At 37.3% G+C, this 24787-nt stretch overlaps 1 protein-coding gene across 4 annotated transcripts; it reads right to left on the bottom strand.

Annotated features, from left to right (window-relative positions):
* Positions 1 to 8795: 8795 nt before the first annotated feature.
* On the bottom strand, positions 8796 to 24753 carry RWDD4 (RWD domain containing 4). 4 transcript variants are annotated; one of them, XM_019736180.2, is made up of 8 exons: positions 24467 to 24753; positions 21850 to 21930; positions 17776 to 17885; positions 17541 to 17688; positions 15203 to 15320; positions 13003 to 13052; positions 12863 to 12865; positions 10464 to 10640 (listed from the first exon to the last, which is right to left on the bottom strand). In XM_019736180.2, exons 1-8 carry the CDS (start codon positions 24488 to 24490, stop codon positions 10608 to 10610), a joined length of 567 nt encoding a protein of 188 aa, XP_019591739.1. In that variant the 5' UTR covers positions 24491 to 24753; the 3' UTR covers positions 10464 to 10607. The 4 variants fall into 4 exon arrangements, with proteins under 4 accessions (XP_074185958.1, XP_019591739.1, XP_074185960.1 ...); XM_074329857.1 differs by lacking the exon at positions 12863 to 12865 and having other exon boundaries at positions 8796 to 10640; XM_074329859.1 differs by lacking the exon at positions 10464 to 10640 and having other exon boundaries at positions 12708 to 12865; positions 24467 to 24587.
* Positions 24754 to 24787: the final 34 nt, after the last annotated feature.

Genomic DNA, 24787 nt, shown 5'->3' with positions numbered 1-24787 from the left:
AAAGTTGGACATGGAACAAAAATATTTATATAATATCAAAATATCTCCTTACTAAATAGTTACTAATGATGAAAGTAAAAAATAATAACTTCCTGGTGGGGAAACCTGGCAGATGTTACCTAAACCAAGTGTTTAAAGCTGACTCCACCAGAAAGGAGAAGAATAGATATGTGCCTTCTGATGGGATTCACTGAGGACACAGTACTACTGAGATATTCCTGCCAAAAATTCATGGCCCGAATCTAATCATGAGGAAACATTGAGGGACATTCTATAAATACTTGGCCCACACTGTTAAAAAATGTCAAGGTCAAAAAAAAATGTCAAGGTCTTGCAAGACAAAGAAAGATTGTGGAAGTGTTCCAGACTAAAGAGCAAAGAGACATGGTAACAAAATGCAAGTCTGATCCTAGACTGGACCCTGGAAAAACTGTGGGTTTTTTTGCTATAAAGGACATTTGAGAAAACTGATAAAATCTGAAAGGGTCTGTATATTAGATAATAGTACTGTATCAAGGTCAATTTCCCAATTTTGATCACTGTACTGTTGTTATACAAAAGAATATCCTTGCCCTTGAAAATATATGCTGAAGTATTTACAAGTAAAGGGGTTTAATGTCTCTAATGGTTCAGAAATATGTATATATGTATGTATGTATAAGAAGAGAGAAATCGAGGCATTGAGGAGGAAAGAGAGTGTATGTGTGTGTGTGTGTGAGAGAGAGAGAGAGAGAGAGAGAGAGAGAGAGAGAGAGAATGATAAAATAAATATGGTAAAATAAAATAAATGCAACATTTGGAGAATCTGGGTGAACAGTATAAGGAATTTTTTTAAAGGAATTTTTGTCATTTTTCTGTAGATCTAAAATTACTTCAAAATGGAAATTAATATAAGAAGTAATCTCATGAAACTCATTACTTCTATATAACTTTCAACATAAAAGCTTGCACAGATATAAAAAAAGTTACGCTCAGAACCAAAGAAATTAACACATCAACAGAGGCTGAGCAGAGTCACACATCGGGTGGCCACTTGTGAATTTGCTGGTTTTGTCTCTGAAAGTCCTGTGTCCCAGAAAAACCCTGTAGTAGCTTTACCATCTTGCATTATGCAGTTTATCTTTGCTATAGGATGATGGCTGGTACATACAGGCACTGCATGCAAATTAGAAAAAGGGGACCCCTCCTTTTGGCAGACAAACCTGGAAAGGGTTTCCTTCTTCCCCCTGGAGGCAGGCTCAAGCCTGGCCACACAGCTTGGTGATTAGTGAGTGACACGTATTTTAGGCCCCCCTTGAGGCCCTTGAGCAAGGTATGAACATACATGATGGCCTGTTTTGCTGCGGTCACGAACTCATGGCCCAGGGGCCTAAACGAACCATGTCTAGGATTATTTGGCCTGTTTTAAAAATATTTTAATTACCAATGTTTAAAATTCAGGAGAGCCTACATAAAAATACATACTTCTGGCTTTTCTTTAAAGACCTGGTAATATTCCACCTTCTTTCTTCCAAGGCAGCTACAGGTTGTGGTGAAGCAGAAGCAGGGAGGCTGACTTTGTGCTCTGCCAACCTCCGTGCTCCCCATCACCTCGGTTGTCATAGTGAAGACTCGGGAAGGACTCAGAGTCCTTCCTGAGGGCTTTGCGTTGTGTTTCCTAAATCCAACCTGTTTTATTCACTTCTGGGACTGCTTGGCTGCTGTAGATTTTTAAGCATTCACTTATAATCTAACTCTCCTTTGATCACGAGGTAACACAGCAGCAAGTTGGAACCTTGCGGCCGCTTGGCTTGAAGCCACAAGAGCATCTTTCCACATCCCACCGCATCTCAGTGCATACTATTGGCTCTCAGTGGGGCCAGACCAAACCTTACAACAACACATGAGTGCTGCCTCTCTGCACTTCCATTTGTTTGCAATCGCACATTTGTCATGTCTTGAGGATTATGGTGACTTAAAGGAAGGATAATGAATTTACTCTGTGTTTAGATTTCGGGGAGTAAGGCTCCAAGGAGGGCCTTGTTCTTGAGCCATATTTAGTGATGCTGGATGCATATTTCAGATTGAGGGGATGGTAAAGGAAGAACAAACAGTGCACAGGATGAGGAAGAATGAGCTGCCCTGCACTCTCTCAGACTCTCCTGGCCGTGACTTTCTCCCCTTTTTATAGAGGCTGATGCTATTGTGACACATAGCTTCTGGAAGCTGTCAGCCTGAAATGTTTGCTGAAATAAAGGCCATCTGTCCTAATGGCTGAATGCCAAGTTGAGGGGATCTCTCGAGGAATACAAAACAAAACACAAACTTATTCCAAGGAAGGAAGATCTGACTTTGATCCCTAGGGGCTTTGACACCCCCTGCCTTCACTGGAGTCCAGAAGCGGGGTGTGTGTGTGTGTGTGTGTGTGTGTGTGTGTGTGTGTGAGAGAGAGAGAGAGAGAGAGAGAGAGAGAGAGAGAGAGAGAGAGAGAGAGCTCCCACACAGGATTCCAGTGTTCTCAGTAGAACGCTTCTAGTGGGTACAAGTCCTACTGTGTATGCTAACATGCCCCTTTTGACTCAGGGAAGATGCTTGTTTGTCAGCACCATGCAGTAAACACCCAGTGAAGAGAAATGCCAGAGATTCAGAGGTACCTAAATGTCATCAGTTTGTAATGCTGGAAAGACACACTGGCCTGGGCAAGTGAGAAGCAATCTATTAATAGACTGAATGGATCCACTGTAACATGGGAATGAATGATAATGGTTTTCAACCCATGTGGAGATGGACATGTCATGCACTGTGGCCATAATTTTGGCAGAGTATGACAGCAAAACTAGCACAAATTTCTTTTTTTTTTTTTTTCACAATTTAATGCGTAGAAGATTCATTTTGATCGGAGATCTTAGCAACCTCAGCATACAATTTTTTCTTTCCTTATTAGGTTGAGAACTTTCATCTATTCCCTCAAAGGAAACACATTACAGCTTCTCTTTGGCACATCTAAACTGCTAGCATCACTACTCTTGTGCTTTGGGGCCACTACTAAGTAAAGTAAGGGTGACTTGAACACAAGCCCTTCGATACCTTGACAGTCAAGCTGGTCACCAAGATGGCTGGTCAGTGCCTAATAGGCAGGGAGCATGTACAGCATAGAGACACTGGGCAAAGGGAGGACTCGTGTCCTGGGTGGGACGGAGCGGGATGCACGAGATTTCAGAACTGCACGCACTTTAAAACTGATGAATTATTTCTGGAATTTTCCATTTAATATTTTCATACCACGGTTGACAGTGAGTAACTGAAACCACGGAAAGTAAAACTGCAGACATGGGAGAGCTACCATCTAGTGGGTTGTGTTGTAGCTGAGGAACCCCGGCCAAGGGCGCAGCACCCATTATAGCAAGAGGTAAGGCAGCCAGTCTGCTGCCTGTGGGGCGAGCAGGGTGCCAGCGATTGTGCTGTGGTGGCCTGTGTGACTCCCTACACTGACAGCTCAGGGCTGGAGAATGGCGAGGCCTTGCAGGTTGGCATTCTCAGCAAGGACATGCGGGGTCCTCGGGCCCCATGGTGACTACTGTTCCCAACAAATCCCCATTTTATTGTTGAAATACTCGAGGCTGAGAGACATCATTTTCTTAAAACTCACACAAATAATGTGGTAGGGCATACATTCTAATAGGTCCACTTGATTCTTTTGTAAATGCTCTTTTCACTCTACCACAGCCTCTGATTGGTCCCCAATCCAATCTGGTGCCTTTCCCCCAGGATATGCCTGAAGATTCTAATTGGTACTGAGTATGTCCAAGTAATAATACAAGACATTATCCATGCACACAAACATTTCGCATACAGACAAGTAGACAAGTGGGAACAATTCCTCGAAGTGGAATTTCTGGACCAGTCTTTTGTAATTTTGATAGGTATTGCTGAATCGTCTTTCATAAAGACTGTATCAATTTACACTCAAACACTTTGTAAGAGAGAACCTGTTTCTTCACACCTTCAAAAATGGTGTTACCAAATTTTTAGCCTTTGCCAGTCCTATAGGAGAAAAATAGAATCTTATCACAGTTTTAATTTCTCTTATGAGAGTGAATATCTTTTTGTTTATGTGACTTAACATTTCCTTTTCTGAAACTGTCACATATTTTGCTCATTTTTCTATTATGTCGTTCTTTTTCTTGATAATTTCCGAGCTTTAGATATATAATATGTATACTAAAAATAATTTTTCTTTCAAAAAGAAAATGTTGTGTTATTTATCTTATTTAAGGAAATTTTTTCCATGCAGATTTTTTTTCACTTTTATATCATCAAACTTAGCATTTTCGCTATGGCTTCAGAGTTTTGTGTCCTACTTAAGAAAGGTTGTTTCACCTTGAAATTATACATTTAATCATTTTCCAATATTTTTTTTCTTGATCTATCCGGAAGTTACTATGATGTAAAGTGAGATAGGAATGCCTTTCTTTTCTTCCCCCAGGTGGCTATCCAGATGTCCTAACACCATTTATTCAAGACATAATATTTTCTACAGAAATTCCTATATTAATTAATTCCTATATATATTAAATTCCTATATATATTTAGGTCTATTTCTGGACTCTATTTTATGTCATTGATGGAGCAGTTGCCAGCACCTTCTCACTTTAATTTTTGTTGCTTAAAATGTTTTACTGAGTGGTAGAACTAACCTTGTTTTATTATCCTTCTTTTTCATTATTTTTTTGTCAATTCTAGTGTGCTTAGTTTTCCTTAAGAACTTTAGAATAAGCTTGTTTCTTTCTTTTAAAAATACAGTCGCAATTTCACTGGGATTAGCTTAAATTAAATTTATAGAATTTAGGGAGAGTTAATATCTCTATCAATTTTTTTTTGCAATTGCTTAGCTCAAAAATTTTAAGAGTCATTTTTGATGCACATCTATTTCTCCCACACCCTTCATCTGATCTATTAGGAAGTCCTGTCAGGAGTTCTTGGAATATATATCCAGAAATTGATCATTTCTCACCTATTTCCACCTCCCACCCTCGTTCGTCATTTTTTTTCATTCACATTTCTGCAATAGCTTGCTACCATAACTAGTCTGCCTGCCTTCCCTCTTGCTTAATCCTACTCTTAACACTGAAACCATAATAAACTGTTCAAACATAAATCAGGTTGCCTTACGCCTCTGCTCAAAACCCTTTGTACAAATATTATTCAGCCGTAACAAAGGAGGAGGTCCTGCCATTTACAGCATGGATGCGTTTTATGCTAAGTGAAATGTCAGACAGAGAAGGGTAGCTATTATATGATCTCACTTGTTTGTATGTGGAATCTAGGAAAGCCGAACTCATAGAAACGAAAAATAGATTGGTGGCTGCCAGGAGTTCCCACCTGGTAGGGGAAATGGAGAGATGTTGGTCAAAGGGTGCAAACTTCCAGCTGTAAGTTCTGGGGATTTAATGTACAACATAGTAACTACAATGAACAACACTATATTATATACTTGAAAGTTGCTAAGAGAGTAGATCCCAAATGTCCTCACCACAAAGAAAAACGTAATTACGTGAGGTGATGGAGATGTTAATCATATTGAGATAATCATTTCACAATAGGTAAGTGTATCAAATCATCACATTAAACGTACACAGTGTTGTATGTCAATTATATCTCGATAAGCTGGGGCAAAAATATTCTCTAGAGGCTTTCCGTTTCAGAGTGAAAAACAGACTTGGAGCAAAGAACTGAAGGCGAGTGAGTCAACCATCTGAGGGAGAGTCTCAGGCGGAGGTAAGAGCCAGAGCGAAGGCTGTAAGGCAGGAACATGATGGAGAGCCAGCAGCTGAGGCCACACACGGCAGCAGACCACAGACCAGGGTCTTGTGGGCCAGTTTCAGCTAAAAATTGTTGAAAGCAGTTACCTACGTGGGGTGGGAATTGGTAGGAGGTGTGTGGCAGAGAAAATGATCTTTTTACATTAAAAGTCTTGTATAAATATTTGACTTCTAAAACTATGCGTACGTATGACTTTGATAAAAATATAAAATGAAGAAGGAATTTAAAAACATTGACATACAAAAGAAAAATTTGGAAACGAAAGGAAAAATTTAACAGATGGCTATTTGTCAGCATGTAATGGGAGCTAAGCTTTTCTTGTAGCAGATGGATGGACATTCTTATAACCCAACTCCATTTCTCAGTCATGAAGATTTTAAATAACTAACATCCATCAATTTAAAGCTATCTTAGAGCAGCCCCTGGAATGTAAGGAATATTTAGTGTATTCAGCATTTATCAAGTGAAATGGCAAACTGATCAATTCTAGATTCAGTGATCTTTAGAGAAATAAAACCAAGGAGGAATAGGTTTCAACAGATATTAATTTTTCACTTTTGTGTTTTTAAAAAAATCATATTATTGGATAGAATTAGAAAACAAGTGATTTTAAGAATACAGAATAGACAGTGAAGAGAATGCAGAAATTAATAAAGTGTTTGCTTCCACTGAAATCTCAGAGGGATTAACATTGTCCAGGATACGAGGATCCAAGCCCTAGTATGTCCCTTCACCGATGAGGTGATAGTGACTCAGAATACCTGCTGTTCTTTGTGAAAACAAGGATGCAGTCTCACCCTGCAGCAGGAGCAGCAGAATGAGGTGTTGGAGCAGATAAACGTCTTCAGTCCACACATAGTAAGGCTTGTCCTCTGCAATTCCACATATTAAATGAAAACCTTTCTCCTTATCTCTTTCTGTAGCCTAAAAACTGTCCTAATATTAAAACTTTCAAGATTAATTTCTAACCACTTAATTAGGAAGCAAAATGTTTTCATCTGCATTTTTCTCTCCTGTGAAGTTTCCTCCTTTTCTAAATTGTATTCTTTTGAAGTGGGCGTAGTTGCTTAAAATATCAGGAATAGTATCCCAATAGGCCAAATCTTTGTAGAAGCCACAGAAAAGGACACAGAAATTAAAGCTATTAAAGTTATTTATTTATTCAGGCATCAGCTCTTATATGTTCTCTTCAGCCATTATATAAGCCAAAATTGTCATGCAAGGATTTTCATTATTACAAATGTAGTTACTGAAAGATCCCACTCTAAATCAAGCGTTTTGCTCCTCTCCCATTATAGTACGCAGTGTTTGCTTTACTTAATTGGTCTTTAGGAATAATGCTACAATCAAGTTAATGTTCTTAGCACTTTGAACAGCACGTTGTCTTTTTAAAAATTAAGTCTTCCTATAAAATTTGTTCCATCTTTTGTATACTCTCATCAATGGCTTTCAAACCCTTTCGCCGTTACTCACTTCAAGAAATAAATTTTACATAGTACCCACACATACACACACAAAAATACCCTTACAACATGTAGGATACACCAGTATTTTCTGTTCAATTCTCTTCTCTTCCATTCCACTAAAATAATTGCTGGTAAAGTCCCTCCACTAATTCCTTCACTAATGCATCATGAACTGCAGTCTGAAAAATACTTTAGATCACACATGTATCACTTCCTTATTATTCTGTCACATAATTGAAAACACTGAAATTCAGAATCATAGATTACCAGATAATCCCTACCAGATGATGCCTCGTTCTGTTCACAAATCCTTTGTGAAATATCCAATGGCAAAAAAAAAATCTTACTACATAGTATGATTTTTTTAAAGCTACCATAGACTGCCCTGTGGAAACACTGGCCAATTCTGTCCTAATTGCTCGCTTCTGAAATAAGGTCCAGGGTGGGTACATCTATAGTATCAAGCAAAGCTTTGTGAAGGCTTGAATCACCCAACTAATCTAAAATGTTGGGGCTTGTGAAGAAATGACATGGAATGACTGAAATGCTAATGTTACAATCAAAAAAAGAGAAAATCCAAAATCCAAAGTTTAGTAGCGATTTCATTCCACAGAATATTTATACACTTTGCAAGCAATACTATCTTCAGCTATGACTTTAATTTCAATTACTTTTTTGAGAAGTTCTATTTGGTTCTTTTCCAAATCTGCTTGATAATTTTGTTTCTTGTTCCTTACTCAATTTCTTCAGAATACTTAAGTCTGTGTAATATCAATATATCATTGAGGATCTTATTCCCCTAAATTTCAACAGGCTCTCTCAGTGCCTTGCTTCTGCGTACTGTGGTTTTTCACTGTGAGCATACGTTTTATGCACTCTATATAAGGGGCTTCTTTGGGGGTGGGTTCTTCCAGAGATTGGTGGTCATTCTATGTTGCCCAGAGGCTCACCCACTTGGCACCACTTTAAACTAAAATCCTGGCTTGAGGTTTTTTAGTGTTTTTTTTTTGTAAGATGGTCCATATAGGGAGGAATTTGGGCTGAAATCCAAGTGAGAGGTTAACATGTTATAAGTTGTCAGGAGAGTATGTGTATGTATATTTACATTTTTCCATTCCATCAACAACAAAAATTCAAGACAGAACTTTTCCTCAGGGCCCTCACTGGGGGACAGGTCTTAGCCTCACGTGTGTGTGTGTGTGTGTGTGTGTGGTGTGTGTGTGTGTGTGTGTGTGTGTGTGCGCGCGCGTGTGTGACTCCTTACCCTGGGCTAATCCTGGACTTCATCTTCTTTCTTCTGGGCCTCCTGAAGCTTGAAAACTAACGCTGTCCTTAATTTCTAGGTTCCAACTTTCATTTAATCTTGTAGACTCTGGTGTTCCTTACCTTCTTGTCAGCTCATTTAAAAAACATTTTTTAATCCCACATTCTGGTAGGAGGGTACATCTTGCACCATAATACTATACAGATTTATAAATCAACAATTCTCTCTCAGGTCATTTGAAATAAAACATGTAGAAAAATCGCTGTGTGTAATTCAGATTTTATTGCTTATTGATTATGTCATTCCATACAATTTTAAGTTAAACAGACATTGAGAAAATATACTTGGGAGTGTTACAAAGGTGATGGCAATATTGATGAGAGAATGTTCAAGTGTTTTACATAAGGTAGTAAGAGGCACCATTGCCACCATCACCTCCCGAAGTTTGTACCTTTTATATAAAGATTAAAAATAGTTCATTGGCATTTTATTAGCATCATTCTTTGTAATGTATAAACCATGACAAGCCTGAACAATTTCAGAATCTTCAGAGCAAAACAAAGTATTTTCTTCCACTAGCAGACGTAGCAGTATGTTTCTTTAAAAAAACAAGCAAATTAACACAACAAAACCTACACACACAACCCCCAAACAAAAGTCAGCATATTTCAGTGGCCCTGAATTTTAATGTTTCTGTATCACATTAATTCAAGAAATAAAATGCGATTCAACTTTTAAAAGTGAGATTAAATTTCTTCACCATAATTATACTTACTTTATAATTTGAACAATTTAACTGAAGCCAACGTTAACCCAGTAGAAACCATGAATACAACTCAAATTGCACTTATGCTATGGAAACTTCTTTAAAAGTTAATTGTTCTCTAAAAACTCAGACCCAAGCTGCACAGGTATAACTGAGGAACCAATCAATAATCTACCTTTCCAGATACCACAGTAGTAGTTCTAAGTGTTTTTAAAGCTGGACAGGATATACAGAATCACTGTAAATCGCACATAAACATCAATAACTCCCTGGTAAAAATGCACTAATAGTTTCCTCTATTAATGATTAAAAAAAAAAAATCAAGCATGTGCTACATTTCAGCATTTGAAATACTTCTATGTCCACTATTGCAAAGTTGCTCGGGTTGAGAAATACAGCTGAATAGTTGAAAAGAAACAAAACTTGAAATGTGGTTTTATGTTAAATCATTTAGAACACCTCAGTTACCAAACAACTAAAGATACACAATAGCAGATAAATAGAAAAATTTATTAAAAATCATTGTCTCCAACAATACAAAAATTAAATATTAAGGCATCTTTTACTTTTATCTTGGTATATGCAGCAAAGAGAAATGTTTTAAATAGGAACCAGCACTTCTATTCAGATGCTTTCTAATGTATTTGGCAGATTTGTTTTTATATTCTCCTATTCCACATAGCACTGAAAGCTTTCATCATCAAACATGGTGACCCAAACCAAGAAAAAAGTATAAACAGATACGCATTTATTCAACAGTTCACCCTTGAACAATAAAAAGGAACAAAGACTATTACGTGTAAAGTTCAAATACTAGTATTTAAATTTCTCTGAAGCAATTTATGCTTCAGTAATTAAGAGAAAGAAGAGATGACTTTATTAAGACGAGAAGCCTATTAATATGGATCATGCTGCAGAATAATTGTTCACTCAGTATTCTGCTCCACTGGGACGAGAATTTGAAAAGGGCTTCATACTTCTTAAAAAAAAAAAAATCACATCCAGTAGAATGAGATATATAAATTAACACTGATTATTTATTATTCTCCTTATTCGTTCATTGATAAAGCTCAACGGGTTTCAGAAAGTATACCAAACAGTAACATTTTCACCTTTTATTAAGGCAAATTTGCGAAAATCATACAACCAAATCTCTTCATGAACTTTCAGCTTAAAACATTTTTTACATAAGAAACATACAAAAATTGTTTTATAAAAAGCCACCTCAATACCATAAAAGAGTAATGAAAGATTTTGAACCCAGTGTACTTTTTAAAGGATGTTCTTCCCTTGTCTCAAATTCCAAGTACTATTCATCATCTTTAGAGCCAGTTTTGCTTAACTATAAAAAAACATAAAAGAAATATTCAACAAGTTTAAGCTCTCATATTTTGAGTTCATTTATTTCACTTAGTATCCAAAGTAAACATTTATAGTTACTAGAGCAGACAACAAGGTTCAAGTAACTTCAACCACCTTCAGCTTTCACCATATGTAACTATACTTCAAAAACAAGTCTGTACAAGTATAACCCCAACAAAACAAAGGGGGAAAAATCCCTTGAAGCTTTTCAAAAACTAAACTGGAACCAAGAAGATACAAAAGGTGCCATTTGTAAAATGAATGATAGATTCTATTTTTGTCTTTTATTACAAACAATGAAATATTTTAATTTCTAAAAATTTTCTCGTAAAAAAAAGTTAAGATTATCTTAGTCAACAATTCTTAAAGTACAGCTTTGAAAATATGATAAAAATCTTAAACTGCAATTGTTTTGATAAAAATCTATAGCAGGAGTTGGCAAATTGGGTGGTAGGGGACTTAGATAAAATTACCAAAGAATACAAAGGCAATTCTGACTGGAATAAAACCCAGCCACTAAGAAATCCCAGTAGAACCCAGAAAATGTGGGAAACTGTGAAGAGTAAAAACTGCTAAGCGTAGTGGTTCTCAAATATTTTGGCCCCAGGATCTCTTCTCACACTTAAATATTGAGGATACTAAAGAACTTTTTTTAAAAAATGTAGGTTATATGTCTACTACCTTTGACATTAAAACAGAAATTTAATTCATGTAAAAAGAACAATAAACTCATGTTAATAACATTTTAAAAACGAAACACTGCATTTTCTAAAACAAACAAAACCTAATGTGAATTTACATTTTTGCAAATCTCTGTATTATTTTGCTCAACAGAAGACAGCTATGTTGTCACTAATCTGTTTCTATAGTAAGGCAGGTATAATAGAAGACAGCTACAAGAACACAGCACAAGTCCTAAGAACAAATGGAGTTAATAGAAAAATGCACATACTTACATCCTAAACCTACATACTACTTAGAAAATTCCGGAAAATGCAAGAATATAAAAGCACATATTCTATTAGCGCTCTGATAGAAGAATATTAGTGATGGCATCACCTCATGTCATGCAGCCTCTATAAATGTCTCTGTACACTTGTGAGAGAATGAGTAAAAAAGGCAAACAACACCTTAATATTACGATGCAGGTGGTTTTGACCTTGCAGACCCTCTGAGAGGGTCTCCAGGACCTCCCAAGTGGAAACTACTAGCTTAGGGTAATGGAATTCTGAGTCCAAACCGTGTCTAGGTGGTAACCTCCCTCTTACAAATATCTTCTCCCATCTCCCAAGAGTACTGGATTATTTAAATTTTACAATCTTTTACAGCTTGAAAATTCTAATTTATATTAACAAGGACTCCTTAAAAATAAACAGAAAACTTCTGGAGCCAGGGAAGGAGAAGCACTATCACCTTTAGGTTAATCAGATTCTTTTTCTTCTCACTAACAGCTGGGACCTGCTGCTCTGAAAAGATGATTCTCCTTCTGATTTAGGAACCAGCTCAATCTGGAGCATGGAGCATTTTAAGGTGAGAACAGACTTAGCTGGTGAGATACCTATGGGGACACCTAGTACAACATGAACTATCAATCAAGCATCAGTGGAGGGGGCCCGAATAAAAGAATACTAGACAACCTTCACCCATACAGACATACATACATCTTGCACAAGGAGAGAAGTACTGTTTCTTTATTCCAATTGTAACTCATTGCTCCCCACTCCCAATTAATTACTTTTGTACTAGGTTCTAGAAGCACAAAGATTATTTTAAATACTTCCTGTAGAAAAGGCAGCCCATGGCCCAAACAGATGAATTTAAATTACCCATATTTGTAGGTCTTCACTAAAATCCTAATCTTGAACTATTCTGGGATCATATTAATTACTTCTCAAAGCAGTAGTGGCACTAATTGGCATGCAAAACTTATTTCATGAAGTTCTACAAAGAGAATTAATTGTGTTAATTTCTACTAAGAAATCAAAGCATTTCTTTCTGTGATTTCTTCAATTTCCATATTATTACTAAAAGTCATATTTAAACACGTCCATTCTTAAGATGTACTTATATAAGCAGTCATACTTTATTGTAGTTATAACTTACTGTCACAGATTTTCCATTATCAAAAAAAAAAAAAAAGAAAATCTAAAACTGAGGGTGTAGGAAAGAGAAGAATGTGAAAGATATTTCAAAAATACTTACATGCTGAATGTAAAAAAGTAAACAGACATTCCCATGAAATCCAAAGGTTGAGGGGGGAGAAAATGGAAGATATAAATCTCATTATTTGATGGCAATAATTATAACAATTTTTTGAAGACTAGAATATAAATATGATATACCTTCACCACATCAACCCAGTTCCATCCTCGAGGAAGTTCTCCTTTGTGGTCTAAGGGATAAAATAATGGTAACTTTATATTTAAGACCAATCAGTAATTTAATTAATACACTAATAAATAAGATTTACATACTATTATGCACAACAAATCGATAAAAATTTAAATTACATATGACTGAGTTGAAAAAAATAGTCTATCATGATTATGAATTGAAAGCACTGTTCCCCTGGGGATACTTGCCGAGTATTTCAGGTCTACCCATTTGACATTCCCCTATTTCCATTCAAGACAAAACCTGATATCAAGGAAAAAATATGGAGGTGAGTTGGTAATGACAGACAAACTGCTCAACTTACTAGTTTCATGCACTTGCACAAAGATTTGACTACTTTATAAAAGCTCACTGCTTAAGTAAGAAGCTGTGTTAGTTTACTGTTTCATGAGTTAGTGTTTCACACTAGGAAGCTAGGCCTTATAAACAAATGTTTGGCTTCAAGACTAAGAGGAGGCCTGGTCAACTTATTTATTAACTGCTGTGCTCTGAGATAAAATATTCATTATTTAATCCGATGTATTTTAAACAGGGCTTTAATCTGTTGGGAGTGCTTGAAAACAAGTTCAACTCTTATATAAGAATTCATAGTTTACAAAGTGATTTCATTCTTTTAATCGATTCAAATTTAGAGTAATTCAATAAATACAATCTAAAATTTTTTCAATTTAATATGGCTTGATTTCCTTTATACTTTGAAAATCTGTACTGAAAACAAGTACACTAATTTTACAGCAAGGGAAACAGAAACTAACCCCGTGATTATTATAGGAGAGAAGCAATTTTACTGGAGCTCAATTTTACGTGCTAATGGTTTTTTTCTTCTTATGCGAATATAAGTATCTTATCCCACTAATTACTGGTTACAGGGGCATGGAGGTAGGTCTCCAATTTTGGTAACTGAAACTTATCCACAGCGCCATCCATGACTGTCCCATTGAAGTTCTATTTAGAATGCAAGCTCCAAGTCACAAACTCCTATACCACAATTATAGGAAGATAATTACTTTTAGGTGGGCATCGTCTAGGAGACAGTAATAAAAGGGAATGATCACAGGCTATTATGTATGAAAACAACAGGTAATGAACTGACATAGATGCTAAACATTCCAGAAAGAGATGAAACAAAATTCTAGAAAACAGACTGTAATGGCTAACAATTTACTGCTTCAGTTTATACTGTACTTTAAGGCTGCTTTGACATTAGGTATAATGGATTCCCAGATTTTTTATTTCACAAATCATTTCAATCGCAAAAATGTATTTTGAAGGCCAACACAAGGTTGCTATCTGTTTTATTTTGCCACAGACATTAAACAAAACATAGACAACCAAAAACTACCAACATTTATAAAAGAAAGGGCATTATTTTAAGCCTCCTCACCGAAGAAAAAGGGTCAGTTCTTCTCAATAAAGGAGAGCTTGTAACCTCACACCAATAACACACACATACAGTCCTAAGTATATACGTACACACTGTGTATATGTATATAAATGTATATATGCACACATGGTAATGATCTCATCAACAGGGAAAAAGGCATTTACAGATTGATATTGATTTGCAAATTTTCAGGTTAAATAAAGGGATAAAATATTATTGTTGATATGAGCTAGAGTTTATAATACTCTTCTAAAGGTATATACCAAATGACTGGTTTAGGACACACAGGAATTCTATTCTTAAATTTTATTGTTGTTGTATAAATAAGTCAACTACAAACAAAAACATTATTTATTGTGCTAAGATTTAATGGCATACCGGACTTCATTTAATATGAAAGCTATATTTCAAAAAAGAACTTTAATAATACATATATCTGCCATAGAAGTAAACAAATAGGAAAATTCTGAACATATCAGAGAGGGTACAAGTAGGACACACATTTGTACACTATCTAATGTTCCACAGATTCAAGACTCATTTATAGTTATTTGCCACTCATCTACCTTCTTCTCAAATGGTTATCTCTTGTGGTAAAATAGTAGGAAATATTTTCATATACATCTGTGATAAGACAGTCTCTGAGCCAAATGTTCCAAGAATAAAGAGTACAGACTAATCTTCTACATGTAAACATGCTCATTAAGCATCCATATTGCAATACAAAGCACATTTGTTATAAAAGAAAAAAAACTAGCACAAACCTGTTTTATCTGCCAGCTTACGCTTCTGGGCTTTTGAAAGTTGTTCTTTTTTGTCTTTTTTCTTACTTGATGGGGCTATATTGGGAGTTTCAACTGAGATGATATTGCTTATGGATGTCTAGAAAAAAGGAAAAATATTCTTAGACTTATGACTTAAAACTTACGGAAAAACACTAAATATGGTTACATCCCGAAATGCGTTAATCATTTTTATATTTGTGAAGTAAACGAATCCCATATTGTTATATCCATTTATAGGTTCAGGGGACCTTAGCACATTACTGGTTTCACTCTTCTAGAAGTTTGCACTGAAAGACATAACATTAGTGCAATTGTTATAACCAGGTCCCTGAGAAAGAACATCTGACACCAGTATTACACTGAAGCTCTGAAGTTCCAAGGTAATTTTACAATTTAGTTTATTTGCTATTATTTGGAAATTTAAGTATGTCTTTAGAAAAATCTCATGTGCCTACCTAGATTATCCTGGTTCCCTGAAGAAATGAAAAAACAACATCAACAAACTAATATATTTGGGTCCATGTAGGCACAGTTTATAATAGACAAAATTTAAAATGCTTACTCAATACAAGCATTGCTATGAATGTTGTACATGCATCACTCATTTGGTCCTTACTATAATCTTATAAGGTAGACACTCTTATAACTGCCATTTTACACATGACACTGAGCATAGTAAGGTTAGAAACTTGCCAGTCACCCAGTAAGTGGTGCAGTGACAATTTGAACCCATGTGGTATGTGGCCCACAGTCCATGAGCTTAGCTCCCTCCCTCCCTCCAGCTGCCTCTCAGTGTTCTTCTGGGCTCCCTGGGGATGGGGAAGCCAGAACCGCTCAAGGAGAAGACACGACCTTTGCTGTCAAAGGCGTACAGCTTGGGGCTCCCTGCACCGCTCCCGGCGTGCAGCCTTCCAGCCTCGCTCCACTCCACCACGGCAAAAATGCCCGACCCTACCGAGACCCAGCGGTGCATCGCGTCTCTGCTGTTTTCCAGAGGACACTGGAAAGGACGGTAACAAATGCAGTCTCTCCCAGACTGAGTTCCTAACCTTCATGAATACAGAATTGGCTGCCTTCACAAAGAACCAGAAGGACCCTGGTGTCCCCACCCGCATGATGAAGAAACTGGACATCAACTGTGATGGGCAGCTGGATTTCCAAGAATTTCTTAATCTTACTGGTGGCTTGGTGGGAGCTTCCATGACTCCTGTACCCGTTCCCAGAAGTGGATCTGAGGAGCCCTTGCAGCTGGCCTCCAGACCCGGCCTTTCCTTCTGATCATCTCCTCACAGACCACCAATACCCTGAGCCCAGTGCACCCATTACCCCATGCAGCCACTCCTGCTGGCAGAAGAAAAACACTATCGTTTTTTAAAACACACACTGGAGAATCAGAAAATTTGTGCAAGGGTGGGAGAAGAGTGAGAAGAATGTAAATTAGATTGATGAAAGCAGTTACCAAAAGCTGCACAGTAAATAGTAAAAATGCATCTTGGGTGTACATATAATCATGACTAACGATACCAACAGAATCACCTCCATGTTACTCAGACTGATGGAGAGACAGCACTTGTCATTCCTCACTCATTAAATATCTATTCACCCTACTACAGGCACTGACACAGACTCTGGAGGTATAGTCAGCAAGACAGGTAAGGTCCCACCTTCACTGAGCTTACTTTCTAATGGGGAAAACACAATGAATGAATAAATAAAGGGTAAAAAAAGGCTTCCAGCTTGGTTCATAAGACAAAACTCAATACTGATCACTGAAAGTCTCTCAGTGCAGGACTTGGTGCAAAGGGGTCTAATACATAGATGCTTATGGTCAGAAAGGATGATTATTTCCTTAAGTAATTCTAGAAAAAAGTTAACATTTTTTCCTATTTAATAAAGTCTCCTTAAATTGCAACACCTTCAAACTGAACTGTGGCAAGACTATTTACAATTAAACAATCCTCATAAAGAAAATCATTTCATACGTATTTGAGCTCTCAATAAGAAGTCCTCTATCTGAGCTTTATGATGAGACCAAATAAATCTGAAAAATATTTGGTTCTACAATATCTCAGTTCTCGTGGGCACAAGAAGTATTTTAGTCTTATAGGAAGGATAAAATCTAAAGAATATAGTTTAATTTTTAAAGTTACATAGAAACTAAGAAATCTAAAATTGATTGCTCATACTCAGATGTAACTTACTTTGTAACACAAAGTCTCCTTCCAATTTTGAAAAAATAATAACCCAACAAAAATTAATTACTAACAGTAAAATCAAAACATCAAAGAAATCTGGCAAAAACAAGCAGCACACTCACCGTGGAATTAACGGGGTGGTGATTCTCCATGAACTGCTCTTTGTTGTCCTTGGCGTATTCAAATAACGTGTAGGTCATAGCAGTGCCGAGATTCACTTCCACCGCTTCCTGGAGCTTGGCTAATATGCTCTGCTTTACAGCCGAGGAGCTACAATGCACAAGAAACACATTGCTAAGAGCAAAGTAAGAGAGTGTGAAAAAAAAAAAAAAGGGAAGAAAATGAAACACTACTCACATGGTGTTGTTAAAAAAGGCGTTCATAGATATAATTGGAGGTGTTTGGGGATATGTTTCTGTCCAGGAAATCTCTATTAAGAAGGCTTTGGGATCACCATTTTCACCTATCTGAAGAAAAGGGAAATCTTAGGCTTGTAAAAAGTGATATAAAGACAGAATAGTAAATTATGATCTTTAAAGACGATGAATTCTTCCCAATGTCAGAAATATCATCATTTGAAAAGATCAGGGGTCCAGGCTAAGACTCAGCAGGGGGTGGGGACGGTATAGTCTGACTCATTCCTGGTCTAACAGCTTTCACTGACATCCAGGGCCTGTCTCTCTGACCAGCCCTCCAGCTTTTTCCAGGACCAAGACTATGTCTTATAGACAGTTCTTCTTTCATCAAAGTTTTCTGAAGATAAAGATAAAACATCAACTGTGGAACAAGAAGAGGATGGACAAAAATAATAATCCACAAACTTGAAACACCTCATCTTTGTCTTAAGTTCTCCAATTGCTAAATCATAAGAGGCATGAAGTATAAGTAATTGGATATGTGTTAGCACAATTCCAAGAGACTAGAAGATTGAAATAAAAAATTTAGAGAAAAAAAATGCAAAGGCAAGCAGATGAGGAAAAGTAATACCATAGGCAGGACAGAAATTCCTGAATAATTTTTTATATTTATTTTTTTAAATTAAGGTATAATTGACATATAACATTATATTAGCTTCAGATGTACAACATAGTGATTCTATATTTGTATATACTGTGAAATGACCAACACAGAAAGTCTAGTTAATAGCCGTCATCAGTTACAACTTTTTTTCCTGTTATGAGGACTATTAAGATCTACTCTCTTAGCAACTTTCAAATACGCAATACAGTATCGTTAACTACAGTCACCAGGCTACACCTTACATCCCCAGGATCTATTTATAATTGGAAGTTTGTGCCTTTGGACTCTCTTTACCTAAATAATTTAGAAATGTCTTTTTTGTTTCTTTTGCTTTGCCCAACTTTTTGTTTTGGAAAACTTTAATCTTACAGAGAAACTGAAATAGAACAATGAACACTCATGGACATGTATCTTACCTACTAAATACCTTTCACTCCATCTACTTTCTCTTTCTTTCTCTCCACTCCGGAACCAACCCTCCTCCCACAATGTGTGTGACTCCTTGGTTTTTGTCGAACCATTTGAACGTAAATTGCAGACATCATAAAATTTCCTTAAATATTTATGAGAAAAATATCCTAACAATAATATAACCACAACACCATTATCACACCAAAGAAATTCAACACTGATACAAAAGTATGATCTAATTCACAATCCATATTAAAAGTTCCCCACGCATATCTGAAGTGTCCTTTAATAAACCATCTCCTCAAACCACAAATCCATAACCACCAAGGATCATGGATTCTATGTTGTTGTCAAATCTCTTTATTCTGCTTTAATTTAGAACAGTCTTCAGTCCTCGCTGTGCCTTTTAAATGTCCTTTATGACCAAAAAACCTTTAGGCCAGCTTTCTTTTATCATGTCCCCAGATCAGGACTGCTTGTTTCCTCTGTTTGGATTCAGATTAAATGATTTCGGTAAGGATAGTACATAGGGGATGCGGTATATTCTCAGAGCAACGTATAAGGAGGCATGTATGAATTGTCACTGGTGACACCTTGTTTGATTACTTGGTAAAGGTGATATTCTCCTGATTTCTTCAATGTAAAGGTATCTTTTTTTATTTTCTAATTAAGAAGTAATCTGTGGGGTGATACTACAAACCTGTGTGTATCTTGTTTCTCAATAACTTTTCACTCATAGGTTCTAGCATCCATTAACGATCCTAGTCTGAAACAATCATTACATTGGTGGTTGCAAAATGACGATTTTTGTGATAAAACTATGGAATGACTCATGAATCAGCATCTGATACTTGAATAGGGCTATGCTATAATGTTTTTAGTATTTGTGCTGCTTTTAAAAATATATTTATTTTAAAACAAGAGCAATATGATTTAAACTTTTTTTTACCCCAAATTGTTACTCAATCCACCTTTATTTTCTGAGGACTCATTTTTTATTTCCATCCCCTCACCCTCAATCTCACCCCACTACCAACATAAGGGAAAGCTTAGAAATCATGTCAAATAAACTTAGGGATCTGTTGCTATACCTATATAATTTCATCAGCTGTATAATGGTTGTCATCGATTTATGCTCATACTTTAAATAGAGAGATAACTGAAAAGTAATAGAAGTTACTGACTTTATGGAATCGCTGTCCTTCCTCAAGGTGCATGTAGAAACAACTGCCACAATCCTCACACTGTGCTAGGTACCAAAGCGACAGAGACAGGACTATCCCTGTCTCCCAGGAAGACAAACATTCACATAAATCACTAACCTGTAGGATGACTAAAAGTTCAACCGTGACAGAACAAAGTATGAAGAAATGGGGCATGGTCAATTCTGCTTTGTAGTTAGGGGAGAGATAGGAGACATGACCCACATATGTCACACAGGAGGCTTGAGTTAGGTATTAAAGGAGAAGGAGGACGGATGATGGATGAGAGGTGAGGGGAAGAGGAAATGACGGGTCCCAAGGCTGAGTATTAGAAAACATGCAGGGAAATACTTAACAAGCCATTATGTCTGATGGATGGCAGTGGCTGGGAAAGTTTAGAGAGGCAGTTTGAACCAAAAAAAGGGCTTGAATGTTAAGCTAAGGAATTTAATCCTCATTCTGCAGACAAGAGAAACATGGAGAAACCTTTATAAATAACGGAGTAGGATTGCAAATTATGTGTTTCAGACAGCTGACTGGTAGTCTGTGGGAGGGACATAAGTGTAAGTGGGAAGCTGAAGAACGAACTGAAAGGGGAGAATCATTTAGGAGGCTGCTAAACCAGGCTGCGGGGTGTGACTAGGACACAGCCACGACGGTAGCCCAGGTCCTCCAACTCTCAACACACCATCTCTGAATCTCACGTTTTCATTCCCCCCAAATCCATGAGTCACAACAGTATCCACCCTATAAGACACACACACGTCCTACAGCAGCCCGCACATGTGCTCCATAAATAACTGCTGTTGTGAACCAGACATTTAGGAAAGTATAGGGGAAGCTCCATCCCCCATTTGCTAAGGGCAGGGGGCAGTGGTTGGGGAAGTCTGGGGAGGCAGAGAGATTCAAACAGAAGGAAGGGCCCAGGACTTAACTCCATTCTTAACTTTGGCCACTAAGTCTCTCTGCCGTTACATACATGGAGATGGTGTGAGGACGGCTGAGCTTGAAAGGGAATTGAGAAGAGCTGAGCGGAGAGGAGAGCATCTAAAGGAGGTAACTAAAAGAATTTATTTCCTGTCATAGTCTGTAATAATCATGTATCAGGATCATTTCTCACATAATTTATTTGAAACGGTGACGTTAATAACCATCAATCTTTTACAAAAAACTTTCCTATGCCACTATTACTTGTAATCATTTGGATAAATGGTTTACATTATGTATTTACGAAATAAAATACTGGTACTGTTTCATGATGAAAACAGTTATGAGCAACCTCCATTTTAGAGAAAAACTGACAGTTTTTCTGATGATAGTCAGAAAAACTGACAGTTCACATATGTAAAAAATATTAACATATATTAGTAATACAGAATTAAGAAAAATCAACTTTCCTTGACTATATCACAGGGTAGTAAAAAGAATACTAGACTTGGAATAGAGATCTGGATTTTAATCATAATATTTATCAATATCTGCTGTAGGAGCTTGGGCAGTTATGACTGAGAGAAGTTTATGTTTAAGAATAGAAGGTAAAAACCATGTAATTCATAAGGTTTTTTCACTTCTAACATTTTATAATTCTGGTAAGATAAAACAATTTTATCATAGTTTTTAAAAGTTTCTGAATTATATTTTCAAAATTTAAAAATAGTTGATGTCATGGTGATGTATTTCATTTAAATGCTTCAGAAAATCCAAAGACATAATAAAGTCAAGCCACTAGATTTAAAAAAGAAAATCAGCATTTTTAGCAACCTTGAGACTTTTCTAGCAAAGTAGTACCATGTCTTACCCTGTACTGAAATGAAACTGGACTTAATTCCCGGAAACTTTCATCTCCTTCATATATGGAACGTAATGCTTCCAGTTCCATCTGAAAGAAATAAATCAAATAAGTTTTGTTTAGTGGTATAAATGGATTATCAACAGTCTTTAGTTTTCGATTCAGGCCCAGTCAACCAGTTAAAACTTTATTAGCTTATATGGCTTTAGATGTTTATAATATACGTGGATATACCAACAAATCACAATAATACTAATACCTACTTCAAAACTGTGCCAGGCACTGCTTAGCATTTTACAGTGTATTATCTCACTTAATTCTCACATCAATCCTGTGAAGATCTTATAATTTTCTCCTTCTTACCAGAGTAAAATAAGATTAGGTTTAAAGCAACTCTAGCGCATATGCCCTTTATCATTGTTAAAAAGTAGCCTGCGTACAAAAAGAGCATGAAAGACTATCACTTATATATATGATTTATATTTGTAATTCTTCCCATAGAATGATACAAAACTTGAAAAAACACTTAAGGGCAATAAAAAGAACTTGGAAACGATAGAAAAAGGTTGACAAAGATCTACCCAGGATGGGAAAAATGACTGCAAGAGAAAATGCAAGTAATAATCCTTATCTGGAAATATTACTTAGAACATTGTGGGCTTACAAATGAGAAGACTCAATCATTGTGATTACTGATGAATACTTGAGAAGAGAAGCAAAGAAAGACTACATTTGGGTACATATTTCAGTTTCCAAAAAAATGCATGAAATGAATTCTACAAACTAAAGACAAGTGGATTTGATCTATGTGGACAAAATTTTCGAATAGATTATTAAAGAAATAGTTTGTGAAGACCTGGGAGAGAAAGTAGTTCCTAAGACCTAGTAAGCATATGAAAAACGAGATATATGTAATGTAAACAACCGATCTTAAGAGAGAGTAACTTGATTGGACATTAGGGAAAGGTACAAAACAGTCTACCTGGATTCCAGCAAGACTTTACAGGTTTCTGTTGCGACTTTTAGAGAAAAACAAAAACAGGAATTCAAACTGGATTCAAGAATAACTGAGAAAATAAGATCGGAACAAACTTACTCAAAATATAATGCTATTCCTTCTGTCCTTACTCCTTTCCCATATTTTAATTAATGACCTGGACAGGAACAAAAGTTGAAGGCAGACTTGCTAAGTCTGTAGATGACAATTTGATAGGATAGTGAATCATGCTGGTGGCAGGACAAGAATTCAAAAGGTCCTTGAAAAACAGTCTAACAAGATGAAACTTTACAGGGTCAGGAGGAGAACTTGTCCTTAGATACCTAAACATACAAGCAGAGGGTGAAAGACACTGCTTTGCATAAAGCACTTAAATGGTTTTACTTGACAGTAAATCTAACTGCAGAGAACTGTAATGCCACAATTTTAAAACAGGACATAAATAAACTTATAGTTTGTCCAGAGACACATGATTTCAGAAGAATTTAAAACAATGGACATGGAGAAAAGCTAAAAGGAACCAGTTAGTATAAAAGTAGTTTGAAAAATTGGGCAGAAAACCTGTCTTCAAAGATCTGAAAATCAGTCATGTGTGACAATGGAATTTTCTTTGTAAAACAGAGACCCCTGCGCCCCACCACAGGCATTTTGGTTGAGTACGGTAGATGTGAGGTAGTGTGCAGGCATCTCTAACAACCACCCTAATGATTCTAAGGCAGTGGTCCATGGGCCAAACTTTGAGAAACATTACACTACATGCTCCATGCTTCTCAGTAAGAACTGTTCATGTCTTGGCTTAGAAACTCACCTGGCAAGAATACTTTAGAAGGGATACAGATAACTCTCTTGTTGGATTTGGCTCCTTTAAAGGTAACTTCCAATCCAGAGATTCTATTACATCTATAATGTAAAATATTTCAAGCAATATATTCTAAACGAACAGTGAACTACTACTTATCTCGGAGACTCAGATTCTAGCCCTGAATCTACCACTGTGCAGCCCTGAGGAAACTGCTTTACCTTTATACTCTTCCCTTTATGGGTACACATTACAAAATTAGAAGGCTCACCTAGAGATAACAGGTAGCATCCCCTCCAACTTTGGTACATGTATGCTCAAAATAGATTTCGTACCCACCGGACAACTATCACGTGGATAAATGATTCCACCAAACAATATGGCCAGAAATCAGAGACACTAGTGTCATAATGCTCCTCCATCAGAAATTCAATTAACTTCCTCCCTACAAGCCAAGAAGTTTTAAAATGTAAAGGTGATCAGATTCCAACCAGCATAACTCAGTTCACAAGTGCTGCACAACACACGGGATTTAAGGCGAGCCAAGTGCACCGGGTTGCGGACCAAGGACACTCATTCTTGTTATTAAGGGGACCTGGGGAGACCTCGAAGTCTACAAAATTTAAAACTGCGGGGCGAGGGCGGGGCAGAGGCGGGCGAATGCCTGGCCTATGCTTGCACTGCACCGGTCAACTTGGGGCACCCCAGCCAGGCTGTCTGCTGTAGGGGTAGGGACAAGGGCACGTGCGGGGCTGCCCGTCAGTCGCCCTCCCTCGGGGTTGGGCACCGCGCCTGGGCGGGGGCAGGGGCGTCCAGTGCCGGGGACTCACCTCCTGGTCCTCGTTGGCACCCATCGAGCCGGTCGCAGGGCGCCTCCTGCACGATCTGCGTTCGCGACTACTGAGAGAAAGCGCGAGCAGTGACCCCGAGGCCGGGCGTCTCGTCCCGCACTCTCAGCTGCTGGAGGCACACCCTTTGCACCGCAGACAAGAGTCACGCGTACCTCCGACCCTTCCGCAACGCAAAGCTGCGGATCCGGGGGTAAGAGCTCGGAGCCGGGGGTCGCAGCAGGCGGGGCGCGTAAGCCTCTGGGACGAGAAAACGGGGCGGTAACGACAAAGGCTCCGCCTCCTCATTCTTCTCCCTTCTTC

The sequence above is a fragment of the Rhinolophus sinicus genome, linkage group LG04 (assembly GCF_036562045.2).
Source record: "Rhinolophus sinicus isolate RSC01 linkage group LG04, ASM3656204v1, whole genome shotgun sequence".
Taxonomy (NCBI): Eukaryota; Metazoa; Chordata; class Mammalia; order Chiroptera; family Rhinolophidae; genus Rhinolophus; species Rhinolophus sinicus.
The sequence above is the reverse complement of the archived record's forward strand: the minus strand, read 5'-3'. Positions and strand labels throughout refer to the sequence as shown.

Excerpts from the sequence above, each read along its gene's own strand:
- RWDD4 (XM_074329859.1), bottom strand. The coding sequence starts at position 24,490 with ATGGGTGCCAACGAGGACCAGGAG. Across the intron at positions 21,931-24,466 it reads GTGCCAACGAGGACCAGGAG|ATGGAACTGGAAGCATTACG; the intron begins GTGAGTCCCCGG and ends TATTTCTTTCAG. Across the intron at positions 17,886-21,849 it reads CAGTTTCATTTCAGTACAGG|ATAGGTGAAAATGGTGATCC; the intron begins GTAAGACATGGT and ends CCTTTTCTTCAG.